This window comes from Protomyctophum parallelum (assembly GCF_964188405.1).
Source record: "Protomyctophum parallelum genome assembly, chromosome: 9".
NCBI lineage: Eukaryota > Metazoa > Chordata > Actinopteri > Myctophiformes > Myctophidae > Protomyctophum > Protomyctophum parallelum.
The window spans coordinates 47123347-47147430 of NC_139706.1; the positions used below are offsets into that span (position 1 = coordinate 47123347).

Genomic DNA, 24084 nt, shown 5'->3' on the forward strand with positions numbered 1-24084 from the left:
CTTTACATGGGGGGGCTTGACAGAGGCAACAACACAAATAAAAACAACTTTATTAGAAAAGAAAAACACTAAAAGCTAAAAAAAACAGTGAAAAGGGTTAGCTGGGGAAAGCAATGTTGAAGAGGTGGCTCTTAAGGGCAGTTTTGAAGGTTTGGAGGGTGGGGGCATCCATCTCTGAGTGCCTTAAGGGAGGGCATTCCACAGGGTTGGGGCAGCAAAGGCAAATGCTCTGTCACCCCATGTCCGGAGTTTGGTCTTGGGGACATCGAGGAGGTTTGCATCACCAGACCTGAAGGGAGCGGGAAGGGAGTCAGGGACATGACGTTTGAGGAGGTCACAGAAGGAGGTATGGGGGAGCCAGGTTGTTTAGTGCTTTGTAGGTGGTCAGGAGTGCTTTGATGTGGATTCTTTGGATTCTTTGTTTAGAGCAGATCATTGTTTAGAGCAGACAAATCGGGCCAGTGGTGTGCCATGACGTCCAGGCCTAGAGTTAGTGATCCTGCCAGGGAGAAGAGGAGATTTCCTCCCATATTATGGGCCGCCGGCCACCTCTGCGTGTATAAGGAACAGTCGTGGTAACAGAGGGGACCCCTATAGACAAGCAGGTCTGTGTTCAGGAGTTCCGGGACGTGACAGGCCATGAGCGACAAGAGGCGCTTGTCGCACCACGTCAAAAGCCTGTGTGCCAACGTGTGCAGGCGAATAGGGACTTCAGCACCAGAACATGGCAACCCTGTATGAACAGTTCAAATGCCGTCGTAGCCTCATAGGCCGAGGAAAGCCGCTACGGTTCCAGGTAGTTGATGTGGGCGAGCCTCAGGGCTCCGCCCCCCCCCCCCCCCCCCCGGTCGTCCTGCCATCGTGGGTTTGATACCTTTGTTTTTTTTGCAGGTTATGGATCACCGTTTAATTTTACAAGGTGTGTAAAATCTGTGTTAATACACTTGTGAAGTGATCCATGTTAACTAATCTGTATCATTTGTTTATATGTCACAATTACATGTTGCAAATTACAGTTTGCTAACATAACATTTTTAATTGTTCCTGATTAGTTTATTTAATAAAACTAGTCCTTACCCATTCTGAATATATGAACAGCAAATGATGTTCAGTGTGGGTAATGTGATGGGGGGGGGATTGTTTACCTGCGTGGGTCTGCGCGGAAAAGTGTGTCCCAGTAATCTGTGTCCGTCCCAACATGCATTTCACTGGTGACACTGGTGACACGTGATTTGCGTGGAGATGTTTTTTTTTTTTACGCAAATTTATTTAATTAAGATGCATGTTAGAATGTTTGGCGTGTTTAATGCAGGGCAGGAAGTACTCTGACTGACTGACAGACATTCCGCTAAATTATTAGATTGATAGAACACTATACTTTTTCATGTCCAGTCAACTCGCTTACTTTTGTTATATGTGCTGTCAACTATGTTAGGCCTACCATTATTTATTTTTTAAATGTATATTGTTTCCTAAACTCTGAGTAAAGTACGTAGAAACTCAGTAGCAGTGAAATATGTAGCCCAGAATAATTTAATCATGAAAATTACCATGAATTTCAGGAGTTTGGGGAGAAAACATCTACACCATCTAGCCTACAACTGCATTCTGTGGAATTAAGGTGTTTAATGCAACAAAGGGACTTTGTCTTTATTAATTGGGGATTTTGTAGGTAAGTGGACACATATTCGTCCAAGAACAATGATTTATTTAATCGTTAAAAACTGAAACTCTGAAAGAATATTCAAAGATTTGAGGCACATTTTCACGATTTTTAAAAAATAGCAGACCTACAAGTTCATATAGCGCGATATTCGGTGCCGCGCGATGAGCTTGTAGATCTGCTATTTTTCAATAGCTAAAGTATAACCTAGGCCTAATGCTTAAAACACCAAAAGGGGTTCAGGCACCATGAGGGACCAGGCATCTGGAGATGTGTTTCACATTCACGATTCTTACAATACCTTTCTTTCACATATCTGTATCTAAAGTGTCTAAATGAAGCCAGGACAATCCAGACATTGTACAAATGCTTCTACTGGCCTGAAAGGAAACATGTTTGATGTTGTGAGCACTTGTGTTGTTTTCGTCGACTAAAACTAAGACGAAAAATGTTCGTCGACTACCTTTTTTTCACTGACGAAAACTAAGCGGAAACTGAATGAAAACTGTGCTATGATGACTAAAACTAAGACTAAATATACTGACAATTTCGTCAACAAATAAAAACTACACTAAAATGCTAGGAAGGGACTAGTGGACAAGAGATACAGTATACGTCATTTTACACTTGGTTGCATGCTGAAAATAGCCGATCTACAAGCTCACAACGCGTAGCTTGTAGATCGGCTATTTTCAGCAAGTGTAAAATAAGTCATTAGGACGGCATCGAGGCCCGCCAAGACACATTTTAGTCGACTAAATCAACTGTAGATTTAGTCGACTAAAATCGTATGACATTTAGTCGACTAAAACTAGACTAACAGTAAGACATTCCAGGTGACTAAAATGTGACTAAAACTAAATTTAAACTATTCCAAGAGACTGTGACTAAAACTAAAATCAAAATTTGCTGCCAAAAACAACACTGGTGAGCACTTGTGTTTCATTGATTGATTGATTGAACATTGTATGAACAGAGTGCAGAATGGGTACAGAGGTCAACAGGTCAACACAAAAACTGCTAAGAGGATAAAAGCGGATAAAACTCAATTCTCCTCTTGTCCCTCGCCCCTATATGATCATTAGTGAGGACCTATTTTATGACGATAAGGTTGAAAAGTGGTGAAGTGGTCCTTTAACCCATTTTGGGTCAGGAACCCCTTTTGGTGTTTTAAGCATTATGTTATGCTTTGTTGAAAAATAGGGAAAGAGATCTCTATAAGAGGTACCATCACATGCTCCACTACATCTGTACTTTATCTTACACCTACCTAGCCTATATTGGTAAAACCAGTAGAGCCCTACGCCCACGTATAAGTGAACATAGAAGTAACAGCGCTCCCCTAGCTGTGGTAGTCCACTTTAATAAAACGGGACACAATATCTCCTTCCTATACGTTATTGGGGTATTGAACAATAAGGAAAGACCCCCCCATGGTGGTGATCACAACCGCCTTTTACGTCAACGTGACGCATACTATATTTACCCTTAAAATACTATGGGCTGTATTTTGCGTGTCTTAAGTACCAGGTCTTATTACTTAACTTAAGACATGGAGGCGTGGTCAATGCTCTTTGGCCACTCAGAATAGCCAAATGGCATTGACCAAGTTAAGTAATAAGACCTGGTACGTAAGACATGCATGAATACAGCCACTATGGCTCCTCACAGGCTAAATGAGTAATTCGATATAAAACCATTTCTGGGTTGAATAACTTAGTGTACCACACAGTGTTTTTTCATGCCATCATTTGTCCATGTGCTGTGTCCTATTTTATTTTGTACTGTAATTGTACGGTACCTTATACTATCTATAATTTTTTTTCTTTATTCTGGCACTTCATGTAGGCTGTGTTTAGATGTTCTTGCAGTGTTATAAAATTGTGTTTGGGTTCAGTAAATGTATCAATTTGTCTGCACCTCAGTCTGTACCACTTTTGTATATTACTAACTCAATAGTTGGCCTTAGGGCCTCTAGCAGTTTTATTCTATCATGGTTTGCTTGGCTTGACACTACTCAGCCTGACTGCATAGATGTGGTGAGTGGGTGTATCAGTATCATCATTGCAAACATTGGCTAAAACTTGCCCCTATTTGTATACAACACGCCTAATTTGTTGTTGTATACTCATACCTGATAAAGACCAATAGGGCATCGAAACGTTGTCATCCTTATACCTAAATAAAAAACCCTGTGGGAGCTACAAAACAGTGTGCTGACTACATCTCCTTCTCCTTCAGCGGTACTGGTGCCATCTAGTGGCACGGATGCGAAAAGTCCACAATTATAAAACAAGGTAGATTTTTAGGATATTCTTATTGGAAAGAAACGTCTTATATTCGTCACAATGTGTACTGTATACGACATCAGACATCTCCATATTCGCCCTCATTTGTCCTCGTCGTGTCCGTGCACGTCGTCTGGCCCCGCCTCCATTATACGTGGTCGTCGTCGGTCCGTCGGCAGCCCGTTGGAGCCGTGCCTTCTTGGATGCAGAGGATGCAGAGGAGACCAGTAAGGCTCCGGGTTCCGGAAAGGGTTGTACGGATGCGGGTTTGGGAAGTACGGCGCATTAGGCAGAGGGTACGGGTGAGGGTGAGGGTAGTATGGCTCTCGGTTAGGCAGAGGGTAGTACGGGTGCGGATAGGGAATGCGCGTAGGGTACTGTCGTAATGTCGCCTCCCGCCGGGAACGTTGACGATCCCGGCGTGCCGTGTACTCGCGCCGGTAAAGGTCCTTCCAGTCGGTGCCCCCGGACGTCGTCCCGTCCCATTCCCCAAAGTCCCGCCGGTAGAGGTGTCTCCACAGGGCGTTGTCGGCCGCCACGCAGCGGAGGCGCCCGCTGACGGCCGCCAGCGCCGCCAGGCTCCGCGCGTCCAGGAGCCTCATGACGGGCAGCAGGACCTCCGGCGGGAGGGCGGAGAGGCCGAACGCGGCCGGCAGCGCCGCGGCGTCTCTGGCCGCGGCTATCAGGGGGAACACCAGCTGGTCTTTGAACGTCCGTGACAGCGCCCGCAGGTGGGTGAACGCCACGGCCGCCCCGCCGCCGGAGCCCCCCGCCCACTCGGCGCTCACGAAGCCGGACGGACTCAGGGACAGTTTGGTCGTCGTCGTCGTCGTCGTCGCCGCCGCCCCCGCCGCCTCGGTCTTCAGGGTGCCGTTGATGATGAGCTTGGCGCCACCCATGGACACGGCGTTGAGCATGACCAGGCTGTCCTCGCACAGAGGATGGGTGTAGTTCAGTCTGTACGCTCCGCCCGCCTTCCTCCAGCCGGCGGGCATCGTCAGCGTTGTCGCCGTCGTCGTCTCACTGCCGTCGGGAGGAAGAACCGCGAGGAAGCCCGACTCCAGCATCAGGAGGTGCACGGCCACCATGAGGCAGTCGGCGGGGCTGCCGGTCTGGGCTCCGCCGTGCAGGAGCTCCAGGCTGCGGGGAGCCGTCCCCTCCTCCGCCTCCATGCACAGCACGGGCTCCCAGACGGGGACCACCCACTGCGGTGCTGTGCCCGCCGCCGCGTCGTCTTGCACGTCGCACGCCGATTGGCCACTGCAGCCGTCAGGCTCGCCGGAGGAGGAGGAGGAAGGCGTAGCGTTCCAGGGTTGGACGGGTTGCAGGGACGGCGTGCGGCTGATGCAGGTGTCGCTGCCTAAGCACCACGAAGCACGTCTATTTCTCTGAATCAGGGCTGGAGCCGGGGAGACGGCGGCGGCGGCGGGGGACGAGAAGAGCACGCAGATTAAATCCCCGGAGACGACCCCGCGGGAGGACAGGGTTTGGAGGACGCCGCCGTCCTCCGAGTCCTCTAAAAGAGGCTCCCGGCCGTTGAGGGACAGGGTGAACTCCGTGTCCGGGGGCAGTCCGTGGGCGGGCAGGAGGACCTCCTGGACCTGCAGGCGGACGTCCGCCAGCGTGGGCTCCGCTCCCGGAAGCTCCACTCTGCTGGTCTGTCCGTGGAGCTGAACGCGTAACCTCATGATCGCTTCCGCAAAAATGACAAAGCGACTCAGCGTGGACGAAAAGCTCTGTAGAAGAGATGCTCTCTTTACTCTACAGCCCACAAAGCTCTGTAGAAGAGATGCTCCCTTTACTCTACAGCCCACAAAGCTCTGTAGAAGAGATGCTCCCTTTACTCTACAGCCCACACCTCCTCTCTCAACTTATAGCTGCCATGATGTCATCAGTTATGACATCAGCCTTACTCACACATCGGGTGCAGTGTCCATATATGGAGATGTATGCCTCGTCAGTGTGACATCACCATTTCCGATGTCAGACGTTGCTTAACAACACCGATTAGCTTGTGTCCCCCATGGGGGCCCTGATATGCCCATGTATGGGCATATCACCGGTCACATCGGCGGTGTAAACATGGGTGAACAACTTTTGTTGTTATTTCTTGCGCGAGCAGAGCGTGCAAGCTTGTAATCGGCAAGTACTGTAATGGGCTGCGTATGTCCTATAGAGCTACACATCGATATCAAGCAGATGAAGACAAGCCCAAAAGAAGTGATTAGGTCACACACACACACACACACACACACACACACACACACACACACACACACACACACACAAACTAAAAAATATTAAATTGGTTTACATAGTAAACTGTGACCTACAGTCGCAACAAAGTCTCATTAGCCTGTTTACACTTTGCGAAGTTCGCATCACAATGGCTCTTCTTGAGTAATGACAACGCTACGGTGATTGCATCTAAAACTCTGATTGTGAGAAGTAAGGAAGACAGTAAGCTGGCATTTCCTGATTTCTACCTGTCTGGAATGGCATTAAAAGAATGCAAAGAGACCAAATATCTAGGTCATTTTATAACAAATGACCTATCCGATGATAGAGATATCTTTAGACAGCGGCGTAAACTGTATGCTCAGCTCAAGTCAACACACTCGTACGAAAGTTTAATTTCTGCTCCGTTCCTGTGAAAATCTCACTTTTTAAAGCCTATTGTACTCCGCTGTACACTGCCCACTTGTGGCGACACTACAAAAAGGGCAGCCTGCAAAAAATGACAGTGGCGTATAATGGCTGCATGAGACTGCTGCTCAAAGCCCCAAGATGCTGTAGTGTATAATGACTGCATGAGACTGCTGCTCAAAGCCCCAAGATGCTGTATAGTGCCGGTCAAATGTTTGTAGAAATAAATGTACCCACTTGCCCTGCTGTGCTACGAAAGCTGATGTATATTATGTTATGTGCAGGTTAACAGACTCTGAGAACAGCATCATTGCATCACTTTCTAACCCTGCTAAGAGCTCTGTCAGACTATCATAAGCTGTGGAACCACTGACGTTCTATCCTGTATGTACAGAGTCCCCCCTGTTTGTTTGTTTATGCTTTGTTTATTTATAGTTTGTTTACTTTTGTGTTTTTATGTTTTATGTGTTCTGCCCTATGGACCCCCCCCCCTGTGAGTGTCTTGAATAAAGTTTGAATTTAATAACTACCCAGTTTATAAACCACTGATTGATCACATCATGGAACTTCAAAGCTCAATTCACATTACTGTGATGTTTGTTAAGTTGGGTCACAATTGCGTTGCAATGCAATTACCTAGCATATATATATCATTAATATAATATGAATAAAGGGTATAAACATGAAAGACCCACTGCACCAAAAATGGCATCAGAACAGGTGTTTCTTATAGTAGTCTTTGATGTTTGTCATTATAGGCTAAAAAAAGAAAAGATTAAGAAAAACAATAATAATAATAATCTAACACGATTAACAACTGTGCATGTTACAATTATTTAATTTGTAACTGTGTGAAAATTTACAAATTTGCTTGGAGGTTACATGATAATGATAATGAACTTTATCATTATCAGGTACCAGAAAGGAGGGTCCATTTGGTTACATTTCAACATGTTTACACAGTTAGGGGAATAGGGAAACAAATTGTCCATTTGGTTACATGTGTATGTACACGACTCATGGAAATAAACAAGACATACAGTAGGCCTATACTGTCCCTCGGTTTTGATTTTGTCGATACTATGACAAAAAAAAATACCTTTTTTCACTGACGAAAACACTAAGACATTGCAGGTGACTAAAACATGACTAAAACAACAACACGGAGTCAAGACATTACTGCATAACTTACCACGTGCAGGCCTGTTTTGGAGAGACGCTTCTGATCTGCTGCATGAACGTATGGTAATTCTTAGTGCCTGCAGCGGCTCTGATTATTGTTGCTGTGCTGTCCCTATTCGCATCCATGTTGGGAGTGTGTGTGTGTGTGTGTGTGTGTGTGTGTGTGTGTGTTTGTGTCACTGACTGTGTCTGTTCTTTAAATGTCAAATGCCGTAAAGCAACTTACTTAAAGATCTAAAACCTTTATGTGCTGAATGATTAACGATGACACAAGCGCGGGGCGAAGGTCAACGCTGTGTGTGTGTGTGTGTGTGTGTGTAGTAGACTAGTAAAGAAAGAGGATAAGAAAGGTGTTGAGAGATGATGAAATGAGTGTGGTCTTCTACTCTACAATATATCATATAATGGATAATGGATTTTCCGTAACCCATTTCTGACCTGAGGACGATTCTACAAATGAATGCCTTCTTAACAGTTTTCTGAAAACCCTAGGGTGCTCACACATTGTCATGTCAAGGACCCCCAAATATATATGTAATCGGCAGACCCCCCCATCTTGAACTTATGTTGTTCCAGGGGATGCATGGAATGACTCACAAAAAAACATGGTGTTCCAACTCCAAGTCAATCCTTTGTCATCATGTTCTATTGCTGGCTGTTTTTTCCATCACGCTTGCACAGATGGTCTAGTAGGGGCTCTGTCTGCACCCTAAAGCAACAGGGATACCAATATTTGGAATCATTGTGAATCAGCAGCCTATAATGTATACAAGGGCATGGGCAGAAATATAGCAAAAAGTGGACTTTTCTGAGGAATATTCACATGCAATGCCTGGTCCTATACTCAACAAAATGTGTTCCTTCTTTATTTGAATGATCAATCAATCCAGTGTGTTCTCCGGCTTGGCCCTTGGGTCAATGGAACTAGCAGTATGCTTACTAATACCTATTTATTATTGGTTTCAGATCACTTATCTCAAGGTTTTAACCCTAGAACACTATAAACCCCGGGGGACTTTCACCCGGACAATTAGGTTTATGTGATTTCCGTCTGAGGTGGGTGGACAATTGTGGGCACCTTCAGGATGCCCAGTGATATCATGGGAGGTACTGGAGGTAGAATCACGTCACAACTATCATGAACAAACATTAAAGTCCATAGACTTGGCTGGCGACGTACAGGGAATTTAAAATTAAGGCTCTAAACAAACATTAAATGTCCATATACTTGGCTGGCCTATAATGAACATTTCAGAAAGCCATGCTAAACATCTCCAGCTAAACATCTCCCAACAAACTCCACAGAGAAGGCGTTGTCTTTATGTGGTTTACTGGTCAATTTGTGAAACTGTAACAACAAAATATAAACATTCCAAATTACTGTTACAATACAGAAAGCATGTGTCAAACAAACAGAGCTAATCTGAGCACAAATCACTTAAGCTGATTTATAATACATCTGAACAAATGCAGACAACATGAAACAACATAAAATAACCTGCCATCGTGATAGAATCAACCATTAAATTACTTGCTTTTAGCCCAAGAGAAGACACAAACAGCAGTACACTGGAGCTGAAGACATTTGACTGAGCACAGCTGAAATATATGTTGTATCTAATTGCAAGCACAAGGCAAACATGAAAATAAGAAAACCCTGGGGTACCACAGGGTGGTGCTATTTCACAGAATAGTTAAACATGACCACTACACTATGCAGGGGCAGAAGCCACAGAACACCCCACAAAAAACAAACAAAATAAACATTAGTTCTCAGCCATAGACTGTAAAAAAAATATGGACAAAGCATTGGCCGGGTCTGATATGGACGTAAAATGAAGCCAGTCAGTCCTTGTATTGTAAATCGCCATCTTTCTAGATCCGTTTTGGCCCAGCTGGCCATTGGCTGGCCCAGACAACGAGGCTGGACTCCCCCCCCCCCCCTTCTTCTTAGTTGGTTTTTATTTTGACTACGGGGGGTGGCTCCCGTTCATAGACTGTAACGGTAGCCACGCCCCTCAGAACATACGCGACTTTATGGTAATTTTTTTAATAAATGGGACCATAATTTACCAAAAAGAATATTATGGCATGAGAAATGAGACTTTAAACTAGTGACTGGAAGCAGAAAGTATTCATGACCATGTTTATTAAGGTAATACAGTCTAGGTGAAGTTGGGCCCAAATACATGGACCTCTATGGGGATATGTTTTTTTTTTGGGCCCAATGACAGCGCCACAACAGGCCATTATATGAACTTTCAGGAAGTCCCGATTTCCTTGGTGGCTTCACAAAATATCTGTCTGACTGTTCTCTGCAGGAAATCGGTGGTTTGTGCTGTCCGGGTAGGAAACGAGACTTTGCCCGAGTCTAGGTGAAGGGCTTCAAGTGTCTCGGGCCTTGTCCACGAGGGAGTAGAGGACGGAGAAGGAGATGAGCTAGAGATTCGGAGCGGCAGGTGGCGGCCATTTAGTAGCAAACATTGCTGCTTAGTTTTTATATTAGTTTTTTGAGGGGCGCTATAGTATATTATATATACAGCTTTTGTCCCCACATGTCTCAAGATTTGCCATTGACAATGAAAGGAGAAATTAGGTCACATATGTCATCACATCAAAACATTAAACGCCATTGACATTGAAGGGAAACTTTTACGTCATATGTAAACGAGAAAATCAGCTAACCAATCACAGGCAACAAACAGGCTGTCTGCAGATTGGCCAGTATGAGATAATTCATGATGATGTACGACGATAAGAGCGCCCCTCACTTCACACATGTGTGATTTTGTATTGGTTGACTTTCATGGGTTCGATTCCCGGGCACCGCCAACTCAGCGAATGAGTAGCAAGGCTTGGTGCAGCAAGTCGTGCGGGAAGTAGTGGGAGCTGATGGTAAGTGTGGCGCTCCACCTCAGCAATCCATCTCCCAGGGGTCTATAGCGCATTGTAACGGGGATAGACTCCCACGTGTTACCGGCTGTTATACCGATAATAAGCCACTCCCGACCTACTTACTTCTACTTTAGCTTCCTATAGGTAGTGGGTACTGCATTTCAGAATGCCATTTGTCTGTGCTTATTGTCCTGCATGTGCAACATTGTTTGCCTCTTCAGTTCACACTTGTAAAAGAGACTTTAGTCTCAATGTGGCTTTTACTTAACCTGACGCTGCCAGATGAGGGCGGTATTGGGTAACCATGTTCCCCAACACAGCACTCATCTGGGATCTCTCAGGGAGTTGAGCTGACAAAAATCCGTTCCGTACCGAACCAATCAGCGTGAGCTAAGGGCGGGATATGTGCGAAACTGGATGTGAAGCTATATAGACACGTCAATATGATTGGTTGTGTTTGCACGCCCACACGGTGATAGACAGACGGTCCCATCCAATCATCTACCAAGTATCTTGAAAAAAAGGAACAGCCCCGTCATCGAATTTGCTTCCGCGATCCCAGATCCCAATAAGCTGTGAAACAAATAAGTGTAGCAAGCTTCTTGGATCTGGCAGCGTCAGGTTACCTTTTACTGGTTAAATAAAGGTTTAATAAGAATAAACATCAGAGCCGTCTGAACTGAGTGGTGCTGTACTGTACTCATGCTGTAGTATTGTACTGTACAAGCCCTCCTCCCATGTGTGTGTGTGTGTGTGTGTGTGTGTTAGTGACACTTGGTGGTCAACAAACGCTATATCCGTACTCGGACGGACAGGCCCAGCCAAGGACACACATTGCTGTCTAAAATATGGAATTGACTACCCTGATTGGCCAACCCAAATCATCGGCTCTGCGGATTGGCCCAGCTTTGGCATGACGTCACAACATCCAATAAAAGGGCTAACAAGCCAATATTTGACAATCCATTCCGGGGAAGAGTGGACAACGTAAAGACCAAGTATTAGAAAGCCACTCGTACAGCGGAGTGGTTTTTACCCCATAACGGTCAGCAGAGCGTCCAGAAAGGACTCGTACAGCGGAGTGGTTTTTACCCCATAACGGTCAGCAGAGCGTCCAGAAAGGACTCGTACAGCGGAGTGGTTTTTACCCCATAACGGTCAGCAGAGTGTCCAGAAAGGTCTTTTTGTACCTTGCCAAGATTCAACAAAATCAACGTAACTTCGATCAACAGCGGTCGCTTGTGTGTGTGAGAAATGCACTGGGTCGTTCATCTGAAGGATGGACCAAAGAAGTACGATCATGCTGCCGTGGCCGTGGGACACAAGGTGTTCTCCTTCGGGGGTTACGGTAACACCAAGGACCGGGACCAGATCGGCGTGCACGTCTTCAACACTGTGTCTTTGCGCTGGGCGAAGTTGCCCCCGGTGACGAACCGCTTCGGGGGGCGTCCCGCCGACGTTCCCTCCATGCGCCGGGGCCACACGGCCGTGCTGATCGACGACATAATCTACATCTGGGGTGGAATCGTGAGCAGTGAGATAGAGGAGGCCGGCGGCGGCAACGCGATCGGGACTAATCCCGATCCCGTCGCCGCCAGGGGGGGGAAGTGCAACGTTCTTTACGCTTTCGACGTCGCCGCCGCCGCCCACCGATGGTTCAAGCCCCGGGTCTCCGGGGCCGTCCCGGAGGCGCGGTGCCTGCACTCGGCCTGCGCCTCGGGCAAGGCCATGTACATCTTCGGAGGCTACCAGCAGACCAGATGCACCAACGACATCTACAAGTGGGACGCCGCCACCATGCTCTGGTCTCTGATCAACAGCAGAGGCAGCCCGCCGCCGGCGTCGTCGTGCCACTCGGCCACCATCATCGGGACGAAGATGTTCGTGTTCGGAGGAGGCATAAACAAGGTCTACTACAACGACGTCAGCGTCTTCGACACGGAGACCAAGACCTGGCTGAGCACGCCGCCGTCGTCCCCGCAGCTCCTCCCGGAGCGCCGCGGGGAACACTCGGCCTTCGCCTACAACCGACAGCTGTACATATTCGGCGGCCACAACGTGGTGCTGGACCAGGCCATCAACGACCTGTGGAGGTTCTGCCCGCGGACCTTCTCCTGGGAGAAGGTGGAGCCCCGGGGGAAAGGCCCGTGCTCGTGGGTGTACATGATGTGCTGCTGCATGGTGGGAGATCGCATCGTGCTCTTCGGACGCTACCGAGGCCGGTGCACGCCGGTGGACGCGGAGGGCCTCGGAGACGAGGACGAGGACGAGGTCAGGATGACCGACGATCTGTACATCTTGGACCTGAGTCCCAGTCTGAAGACGTTATGCAAGCTGGCGGTGGTTCAATGCGGCCTGGAGCGCTCCGGACTCCCAAACGACATCAGGTGGGAACTGTCGGCCATGAGTACCAAAAGCAACGTTTTATCAATACATTTTAAATGTAAAGAGCTTTAGCACAGTCTGAGGTTGAGCCATATGGTTTTATGGTGTTGTCAAGTCCACTGAATGCTTTTCTTTTCATGTTATAATTTTTTTAATCTATTATTAATAACCTCTTAGAATTAGCTTTAATCAGTTGTTTGTTTTGTTCAGTTTCTCTTTTTACATTTTGCTACTATGTTGTTTAAGTTGATCATCCTATTGCGTTTTATGTGTTTTTCATTTTAGTTTTGCTTTTGTGATTTATTAGGTCGGTGGTTATCCCAAGTGGGTCTGGGGGCCCCCAGGGGTCCTTGGGGACCCCCAGGGGTCCTTGGGGACCCCCAGGGGTCCTTGGGGGTTCCAGGGCACCCCCAGATAAATGACTGTTAGTTAGGAACCAAATTGACCCTTATGGGGTTCCATTTGTAAGAGTTTACAAATGGAACCAAATGGACCGTTATGGGGCTATAACTCTACGGACCATATTTTCATCAGTGCCTTAACCCTTATTTATCCCTAAACTTATTTGCCTTTTATTTTTAGTATTTTGAAAATCATTTTAAAATTGTTCAACTAATCTACATCGACTACATTGTGAGCTTGTAGATTGGCTATTTGAACTATTAAAAAATGTTTTTCAACATAATAAAAAAAAAGGCAAATAAGTTTGTATAGAGATCAGGGGTAATGCATTAACGGAAATAGAGCCCTTAGACTGTACGAATTTGTACTCTGAAGAGTTATGGATGTACTTGACATCCACCAACCTGTTCAGACGAGGCCTCCTGTGGTGTCTCCAGCCATCTCCATCCTCCATACATCTTTATTTAGTATGCCCACATTATTATGGTTATATCGTGTATTTTTGTTTGTTCGCCCCGGATGGGAAAGCCTTTGGGTCAACTCTTGTTTTTTTTTATATATATATATAAAGATAAAAGATGAGTTGGCTTGATATGGCAGAGGACAAGTTCCAGACAATGGAACAGAAGGAATATAGAGGAAATTTACAGCAAAGGTGGAGACCTTTCACTTTGTTTATTTTTTTTTCTGTTTTTTTTTTAGTGATTTTCTTTGTTATATCTTTTTTCATTCTCTTTTTTTTTATGCATATACTGGTCCTTAGAGGGTAAAGGGGAATTTAAAATGTGTCAAAGCCGGGCCCTGTTTTTGCATCACACAAGTTGCACTGACAAAATAATAAAGGGTGTGGTAAAAATGGTAAATGGTGTATTTATATATAGTGCCTTTATCCAAGGCGCTTTACATAGATTGTGCATCAATTCACACACACACATTCATACACCGATGGCGGCGGAAACCATGCAAGCTAGGCACCAATCAGCACATCGGGAGCAATTAGGGGTTCAGAGTCTTGCTCAATTAAGGACACTTGGACACTAACTCTGGGGGAGCCCGCTCTACCGCTGTGCAGTCAGTCACACATGTATTTTGTGCGGGGGGTAGAGCGTAGAGGAGGGGGCTCAGCACACACCCCTGGGGTGCTCCAGTGTTGAGGGTGAGGGGGTTAGAGATGTGATACTGTCCATTCTCACCCCCTGAAAGCTCTGTACCCGGCCTCACATGTTCAGGGACGTGCACACATATAGACACACACACACCTTTTGACCGTCTGTAAAACAACTGCCCTTTCCAGACCACGAATGAGTTTACTTTTTACTATACTACACGGTGAAAGAAATGCAAACACAGTATTTCGCGTTGAACAAATTTGTTTAGAAATCCATGCCGTTATACGAACTAGGGATACGAACTAGCAGATATACAATTATTGTACATCTGCTTTTTTTTACATTTAACATTTTAAATTTTGAATTTTTTTTAAATTGTTTTCAAATTTCTTTTAAAGAAATCGGGAAAATGTTGGAATTCTTTTGAAACTAAGAAGTAGAGTTGGAAGTGTGTTCAACCTTAACAGGTGTAGAAAGAATAGAATAGAAACATCACTGAAGATACATCCCAGGTGCATCCATGCGATGCATTTGTTTGTCTTCTTTTTAAACATCATCCACTTTTTAACTTCATATACTTGCCTTGATTTTGAAGTGAAATTAAAGCACCGACAACGACGTAAAATCACATTTTAATATTTCCCCCATATTTCCTTCACATGAATCCAGTAACAAGACACACATCACCAAAGACTGCTGTGCAGTGCAGCTTCACGTCATGATAGGAGAAAAAACCTGTCCCAAACTCAATACAGACTATCAGGCTAATCTACGAAGGTTAAGGCACATTATGGATTAAAGTAGTACAAAGCATGAAAGTCCAAGGCACAATAATGTGCCTTATGAAATGAAAAGTCATAACTGCTTTTTTAGGATATGATTATCCGTGTTTTGGTATAACTACTAGGCGGTGGATTTCAGCGTCGTAGAATGTATTCACGTGGGAAGGAATCGTTTAAATCCAATAACTATAACTTTAAAAAAAATAACAAACCATTTCCAACCCTATTATAAATTTATAAATCTTCAATCATGTCCTTGCAAATGTACAGTACACACACACACACACACACACATTTACAAATCCCCGCAATACATAATTAAATAATCATCGCCATCACATTAGATTAAAAAAGAACTGACGCGCACACGCACACACACGCACACGCACACACTCACACTCACACTCACACACTCACTCACAGTAAATTACAGAGTAAAACATTCATTTTGGAGCCAAAGGGCAGCTTTTTTTCATTCTACAGCAGCAGTGATTCAGCCTATAGTGGGTTTTGCTGCTTGTAACAATTCAACAATAAATCGTTTGCTGTTGAAAGACAGTGTTTCCCAACCTTTTTTATCTTCTCACGTCTGACAAAAGCAGAGATACTGCATGTATGCGTACACACACTTATTGTATACTTCTGTATGACAAATAGTGAAAATAGCTAATCTTCACTTCTCAACCTGAAAAGTGTGCAGGGACAAAAACTGGAGGTCCTTAATATTAACCCATTTTAGGCGTGAACCCCTTTTGGTGTTAGCATTACGTTATGCTTTAGCTATTTAAAAAATAGCAGATCTACAAGCTCGTAGCGCGCCACCGAGTGGCGCGCTACGAGCTTGTAGATCTGCTATTTTTTGGAAAAACCGAAGAACGACTGACATAGAAACATAGTTTTTTCAGAAAACTGTCATTTTCAAACTGTCATTTTTTAGAATCTGATCTGGTCAGAATGGGTTAAAGGAAGGGAAAAATATTGAATCACTGCTTTAAAGAATTCAGTAGATTATTCTAACAGCATATTGTACTGGTCCTTACGTTACGAGACGTTATATTACTGTGGTAATCCAGCTGTTTTGTCACGTACAGTACAGCAGCTTGTGCTCAAAATCCAAGATATTGAATTCCTCATCATTTCTGATATTGGCATGCTGTACATCTCTCCTGTTTCACATTTGAGAGTCAATATTACGTAACAATTTACAGCGCAACTGCGAGGAGAAATTCCACCAAAATTATATATACTGTATAATTCCCTCAATCTTCATGAATATAGCACTCAATATGAGGAATATTGTGTCTTTGCACATACATTGAACTTTACTATTTTGAATATGATCTGCTAGTATCTGTAATGGTGGTATAAACATGACCACATCTCTGTAATGATTGATTTGTAAAATGAACAAAAGGAGCATGGACATAAAGAGTAGAGTCTTCACAGTAAATACACACACAGGCCTTTCACAGAGTACCTTCCCTGTTGGCTCAGTAAGGGGACGTTGTGCTTTGAAACGCAATGCGCAAATTATTATTATTTCTATGATGTGTTGTTGAATGAAAAGACTGGACGGATTGGACTCATTCGTATACAAAAACAAGACCAAGATTCTAAAAGCCTCGCTACAGAGCACATGCGCTATATAGAGCACATGCTGTTATTGTTATATAGTATATTATACTATATAGTGTATAGTATTAATATACACACACCCGGAAAAGAAATCCCTGTTCATTTTTCCTCATAGACTTTTCAGAAAGTATTTATTTAAAGACATTTTACGCCGCGGACACAGACAACTCTTGTCGTGACAAATCACGACAACAAACACAATTCTTCGGGCCAAACAAAGAATTAGAAAGTAGAAAATAAACGGTAGGTTACAACACTTTTTTTTGGGTTGTTTTTCTTCTTTATAACTATTTGTTTGGTCCAAAATATTGTGTGTGTTGTCATGATTTGTCACGACAAGAGTTGGCTTTCGTACGGCGCTTTAAAAGGTCTTTAAATAAATACCTTTTTAAATGTCTATGGGGAAAAATGCATTAGGATTCATTTCCTGGGCCTGGCGTCGTCATGAAAGGGGGCGGGACTGCGACACTCTATAGAGGAGAAGGTCACCAAAATATCATCCTGGAATCTGCATATTATTATGTATTGTGTGCAGGGGTGTAGTTTGGCCTACAGGTGGCACTAGAGGACCGCCTATTGGGTAAAAAAAAAACCCCTAAAAAACTAACAACCCTGGAAATAATGTTTTCGGCATAGACTCCTGGGGACAAAACCGTTTTAACACATTCTGAACGGGCACCCATTTTGGTGTTAGCATCATGTTATGCTTTAGCTATTGAAAAATAGCAGATCTACAAGCTCATAGCGCGCCACCGAGTGGCGCGCTACGAGCTTGTAGGTCTGCTATTTTTGAAAAATCGAAGAACGACTGACATTTTTTTAATCTGATCTCAGGTCAGAATGGGTTCATCAGACCAGTGTGTGTCCAGTGGAAACCTCGTATGAATCTGATCTCAGGTCAGAATGGGATAAAAACCTTTTTGTCCCGACTCCCGACCCAACCCTTTGGTGTGGTTTAAATGTACTGCATTAATGTAATAATCTACAATCTATGTAAAGGGCCTTGGATAAAGGCGCTATATATAAATGCACCATTTACCAAATGCACCATTTAATTGGGTTCTACATTCAGACAGTTTATTTTATTTACTTATCCAACTTGATTTTAAAATATAATCTGACCAGCAAGGTGGAGATATATGCAGTATATAACTGCCTTTAGGGAGTGAATTTCCCTCGCCATGGGGATCAATATAGAGAGAGGTCTTTAATTGTTTTTGTTGGTGAAACTAGATTTTGATAAAAGACTGGACATTGTAGATAAGATCACAATTAAGGTTTCACGGCTTATTCACTGGCCTCGTCTGACGTTTAAAACAATCTGTGGCTGTCGCCGTTATATGGTATAATTGGAAGACGACGGCAAAATAGGTTGTAATTGTTCTAAAAACGTGCATCTTAAAAATATGTTATTTTGGTACTAAGAGGAAGTGAAATTAAATACATGAAGTGAACAAACTCCAATCATAAATAATATTCCTGACTTGTTTGTTTTTTAGTGGACTCATTATGAGAACAGGTTAAGGGGGGCTATGTCCACAGAAAGCATTTGGTCTTTGGTTATCATGTCTGCACTCGCACAAAGGGCTGTATTTTGTTTTAAGTACCAGGTCTTATTCCCTAACTTGAGTAAACTAAAGACCTGGAGGCGTGATCAATGCCATTTGGCTATTCTGAGTGTCCAGAGAGCATAGATCACGCCTCCACGTCTTTAGTTTACTCAAGTTAGGGAATAAGACCTGGTACTTGAGACACGCAAAATACAGCCCAAAGTGTTGATGCCCACTACCTTCTGAAACTGAAACAAAATACTTTATTTTACTGACAAATAAACTAGACAAAAACTAAACTAAAAACTAAGCCATGATGACTTAAACTATGACTAATTATACTGACAATTGTGTCAAACAAATACAAAAATAGACGACTAAAGTGTTATGGAGGGACTATAGTGGAGAAGAGATCCAGCAGAACACTAATAAAGACAAGTCATTTTATGCTTTGCTGTGTGTGTGCAAGGTCCCTAAGTTCACATCAATGAGAGAGAGAGAGAGAGAGAGAGAGAGAGAGAGAGAGGTTTGTTGGGCAGGAACCTTGTAACACTATATTATTGTAGATTAATTCCCTATTTCGCCGTGCAATAGTGTTGCACAGCAACAAGCCAATCTACAAGCTACAAACTCACAAAGTGTTGTGATGTGAAGCACGGTGAGCTCGTGGATTGTTCGCTATTTTTTAGAAACCCTGTGAAAGTCCAAGCCAGAGTGGTTATAAGTGTGTGCAGGTTTTTAGCCATATTGAACCGCTGAAACCGCCAAAAAGTGTTTTAAACCCGACAGTGACAATAATTATGTACAGGGCTTTGTCTGATGGTGACATAGAGAGAGAGAGAGAGAAGGCCTATACAAATAATGTCGACTATTGTTGGGCGCCTAGGGAATTAATCCTATTCTACTATTGCACTTGATTATTGTCAAACTATGAATGATAATGGTCTCTTTGTTCAGTTGCGTTTGATGGTATCACAGCCCAACCCTTTCTAGGTCAGGTCTAGCTCTGGTCCATAGCCTTCTACTGCTTCCATTCTGCCCTGCATAAGGCTATGTGACTATCAGTATTAAATCAGACCAGCCTCTCCTCTTTTGTGGAAATCTCACGAACGTTTGACCTACTCACCAATAAAAAGACGGGTTGTGTCAATAGAAAGCCTACTTTCCTTAGTGGACGCACTCTGAGCCCCCCACCACACGTATGAACGGTACTTTATGGCCAGAAAGGGATTTAGTTTCCACCGGAAAAAAAAATACTTTTAGTTACTCCGCTGCAACTGATATTACTACTGATATTGCCCAGAGAACTGCCTCATAGAGAATATTTTTCCTCCGGTGAAAAAAAATCCCTTTCTGGCCAAAAAGTACCGTTTATATGTGTGGTGGGGGGGGGGCTCAGAGTGCGTCCACTAAGGAAAGTAGGCTTTCTATTGACACAACCCGTCTTTTTATTGGTGAGTAGGTCAAACGTTCGTGAGATTTCCACTAAAGAGGAGAGGCTGGTCTGATTTAATACTGATAGTCACATAGCCTTATGCAGGGCTGAATGGAAGCAGTAGAAGGCTATGGACCAGAGCTAGATCAGGTCCTACTTGAAAAAAACAAACAAAAAAACAATAGCGTTGGCCCACCCATCAGGAGCACGTAAAAACGATCAGATGGGTGGCCATCTCTGGCCTTCTACCAGAGCATGTTATCGTTACGACATTCTATGATATTATAGTGCAGTGGTTCTCAACCTTTTCAGGCTGGGACCCCCAAAAATAATCACTTGGGGACCCCCGGCCTGAGATGCACTTGGAATTGTAGGAGTTCAGTTGAGGTATTACTTTTATTTAATTTTTATATATATATATATATATTATATATATCGTCTATTTTCTCCCCTCTTTCTTATTATTATTTGAGAATTTGACCAATGTTTCACTAGTTTTTACATTATAGCTTGTTGATTACTTTTGATGCAGTAATGTTTTTTTCTTTCTTTCTATTTTTGAGGTATTAAAAATGTCCTTAAATCACTTCACTCACTGTCACCTGGGGACCCCCATCACTGTCACCTGGGGACCCCCATCACTGTCACCTGGGGACCCCCATCACTGTCACCTGGGGACCCCCATCCTCGGGGTCCCCAACAACAGGTTGAGAACCACTGATGTGTGGATGTGTTTTCACTGTATTTGGACTCTGAATGTGTTGACCTCCATGGGGTCGAGGCAGAGCTCTACTGTATTTGGACTTTGAATGTGTTGACCTCCATGGGGTCGAGGCAGAGCTCTACTGTATTTGGACTCTGAATGTGTTGACCTCCATGGGGTCGAGGCAGAGCTCTACTGTATTTGGACTCTGAATGTGTTGACCTCCATGGGGTCGAGGCAGAGCTCTACTGTATTTGGACTCTGAATGTGTTGACCTCCATGGGGTCGAGGCAGAGCTCTACTGTATTTGGACTTTGAATGTGTTGACCTCCATGGGGTCGAGGCAGAGCTCTACTGTATTTGGACTCTGAATGTGTTGACCTCCATGGGGTCGAGGCAGAGCTCTACTGTATTTGGACTCTGAATGTGTTGACCTCCATGGGGTCGAGGCAGAGCTCTACTGTATTTGGACTCTGAATGTGTTGACCTCCATGGGGTCGAGGCAGAGCTCTACTGTATTTGGACTCTGAATGTGTTGACCTCCATGGGGTCGAGGCAGAGCTCTACTGTATTTGGACTCTGAATGTGTTGACCTCCATGGGGTCGAGGCAGAGCTCTACTGTATTTGGACTCTGAATGTGTTGACCTCCATGGGGTCGAGGCAGAGCTCTACTGTATTTGGACTCTGAACGTGTTGACCTCCATGGGGTCGAGGCAGAGCTCTTTGGGGTTGGTGGTGGCGGGAGGTTGCCGGTCGGGTTCCGACCCGGGATCAGCGGCGGGATCCAATGCGTCGTGCATCAGAGTCAGCGTGACTGGGGAGACCGACTGGAAGCGCAGGTCTGAGAACAGCTTGTCTAGATCCAACTGGAGAGAGAGAGAGAGAGAGAGAGAGGGAGAGAGAGAGAGAGAACACGAGGGAGAAAGAAAGGATGAATTAATTAATATTATACATCACTATGATGCACTGTACGACATAGAGCACAGAAGTCCTGACGTCACTGGCTCGTCCCCTCGATTCCCCTGGATCACGGAATGGAGAATAACACGGGGTCATCTTAAAATAGTTTCATATAAGCGGTGTGGTCCAACAATAAACAAGCTGTCTCTGCGTTATTGTCGGGGAGGCGTCTCTGTATCGTTTACGATAGTCTGTCACTCATATATGATAGTCTGTTTCACCACGGGTGTGATTTTTTTTAAAGAATTGATGAACATCAATTAATTACCAGCTGCCTTATTATATCCGCAGACAGACAGACAGACAGACAGACAGACAGACAGATTTAAATATATATATATATGAGAAAGGCAGAAATTGAAAATCTACAAGCTCACAACGCCTCGCTTTGGCTGATATTTTCTGAGTCAAACTAAATGCAATGCCTCAACCAGTGTTGTTTTTGGCAGCAAATTTCGAATTTAGTTTTAGTCATAGTCTTCTGAATAGTTTTCATTTCGTTTTAGTCACATTTTAGTCACCTGGAATGGTTTAGTGTTAGTCTAATTTTAGTCGACTAAATATATGATTTTAGTCTACTAAATCTACAGTTGATTTAGTCGAACAAAATGTATTTTGGTGGGCCTTGCTGCCGAGGTAATGGCTGATTTTACACTTGCTGAAAATAGCCGATCTAGAAGCTCACTTATGAGCTTGTAGATCGGTTATTTTCAGCATGCAACCAAGAGTAAAATGACTTATACTTCCTCCCTTCCTAACATTTTAGTCTAGTTTTTATTTGTTGACGAAATTGACAGTATATTTAGTCTTAGTTTTAGTCATCATGGCTTAGTTTTCATTTAGTTTTTATCAGTGAAAAAAGGTAGTCGACAAACATTTTTCCTCATAGTTTTAGTCGACGAAAACAACCCTGGCCTCAACTCCTACTGTACATGTCCAAGGGCTTGTCAGGGTTGGGGGTCCCCAGATAAGTGCTTGTCAGGGTTGGGGGTCCCCAGATAAGTGCTTGTCAGGGTTGGGGGTCCCCAGATAAGTGCTTGTCAGGGTTGGGGGTCCCCAGATAAGTGCTTGTCAGGGTTGGGGGTCCCCAGATAAGTGCTTGTCAGGGTTGGGGGTCCCCAGATAAGTGCTTGTCAGGGTTGGGGGTCCCCAGATAAGTGCTTGTCAGGGTTGGGGGTCCCCAGATAAGTGCTTGTCAGGGTTGGGGGTCCCCAGATAAGTGCTTGTCAGGGTTGGGGGTCCCCAGATAAGTGCTTGTCAGGGTTGGGGGTCCCCAGATAAGTGCTTGTCAGGGTTGGGGGTCCCCAGATAAGTGCTTGTCAGGGTTGGGGGTCCCCAGATAAGTGCTTGTCAGGGTTGGGGGTCCCCAGATAAGTGCTTGTCAGGGTTGGGGGTCCCCAGATAAGTGCTTGTCAGGGTTGGGGGTCCCCAGATAAGTGCTTGTCAGGGTTGGGGGCAAGGTTATAATAGTTTTGGTTTTTTCATTATAGTTTAGTTTTAGTTAGTTTTGACATATTTTTTTCTAATTCAGTTAGTTTTAGTTAGTTTTTAGAGCGGGTTTGCTAGTTTTAGTTTAGTTTTTATTTTGTGAAAATGCTTAGTTTTAGTTTAGTTTTAGTTTAGTTTTAGTTTAGTTTTAGTTTTTTCGTACTTTGGTTTATTTGTAACGAAGTATAGGATTAAAAAAGATCAGAGCAAGTATTGTGTAATAAAAACTCAACAAAAGATACCATTTAAAAGTATATATATTCAGTCTCTGTTGGACAATCAACCATGACATACTTCGCATATTTTCCCATCCTCATCCACAAGGCACTTGCTTGCATCTCCCACACAGTCATATTCGAAGAAATCCCATATTGGGCTGTGGTGGCCACCTGCAAGACCTCAGAAAGGAGGACACTTTTGCGGGGCTCTCTCCCCAACCCCCCCCCCCCCCCCCCCCAAACAGACACACACAGTGTTTAGAAAAGCGCTATAAAATTCCAGATATTATTATTATTACTATACTATTGCACGCACCTGATTTTCACCACCATCATCTCCAGCAGTATGTCCACAGAGAACATATATTTGCTAATTCAATTAACCTTTTTAAATGATGGGGTACCACAAAGGTCATTCCTTTTATAATCAATTTATTTTATTTCATGTTTAGATATGTTTTATGTTGAATCTCTTTCTTGTGGGGTTTTTTATACAGTCTTATGGTCATCGGTGTGGGACATAGAATGAAGCCAGTAGCCTATGTTCACAGTGCTTTAGCCTCCCTTTCTTTATGATGTCGAGCCATATTGCTCATTAAATGTAGTTTTTCATTTTGCATTTTTGGTTTATTTATCCCTGCATTAACTATACTAAAGTGATTGTGAGAACACACATTCCACAAAAAACAAACAGACCATCCCACTGGCAGTGTTGACAGGTTTTGGAAGAGAAACAAGCAAC

At 44.1% G+C, this 24084-nt stretch overlaps 3 protein-coding genes across 3 annotated transcripts in view; 1 reads left to right on the forward strand and 2 right to left on the reverse strand.

Annotated features, from left to right (window-relative positions):
• Positions 1 to 4052: 4052 nt before the first annotated feature.
• On the reverse strand, positions 4053 to 5639 carry LOC310864605 (F-box only protein 7-like; the record flags this gene model as incomplete). The annotated part of the gene is made up of 1 exon (XM_083773293.1): positions 4053 to 5639. The coding sequence occupies one exon, from the start codon at positions 5637 to 5639 to the stop codon at positions 4053 to 4055; it is 1587 nt and encodes a 528-aa protein (XP_083629419.1).
• A 6289-nt stretch (positions 5640 to 11928) lies between these two features.
• LOC310864606 (kelch domain-containing protein 3-like) lies at positions 11929 to 13131 on the forward strand (the record flags this gene model as incomplete). The annotated part of the gene is made up of 1 exon (XM_083773294.1): positions 11929 to 13131. One exon carries the CDS (start codon positions 11929 to 11931, stop codon positions 13129 to 13131), a length of 1203 nt encoding a protein of 400 aa, XP_083629420.1.
• An 8180-nt stretch (positions 13132 to 21311) lies between these two features.
• Positions 21312 to 24084, reverse strand: part of man2a1 (mannosidase, alpha, class 2A, member 1) — a gene marked incomplete at its 5' end in the record, with an annotated part of 57306 nt that continues 54533 nt past the window's right edge. The window contains one exon of the mRNA XM_083773296.1: positions 21312 to 21542. Within this exon, the coding sequence (XP_083629422.1) occupies positions 21345 to 21542 (198 nt within the window). The 3' untranslated portion in view covers positions 21312 to 21344. The remainder of the gene's footprint in view (positions 21543 to 24084) is intronic.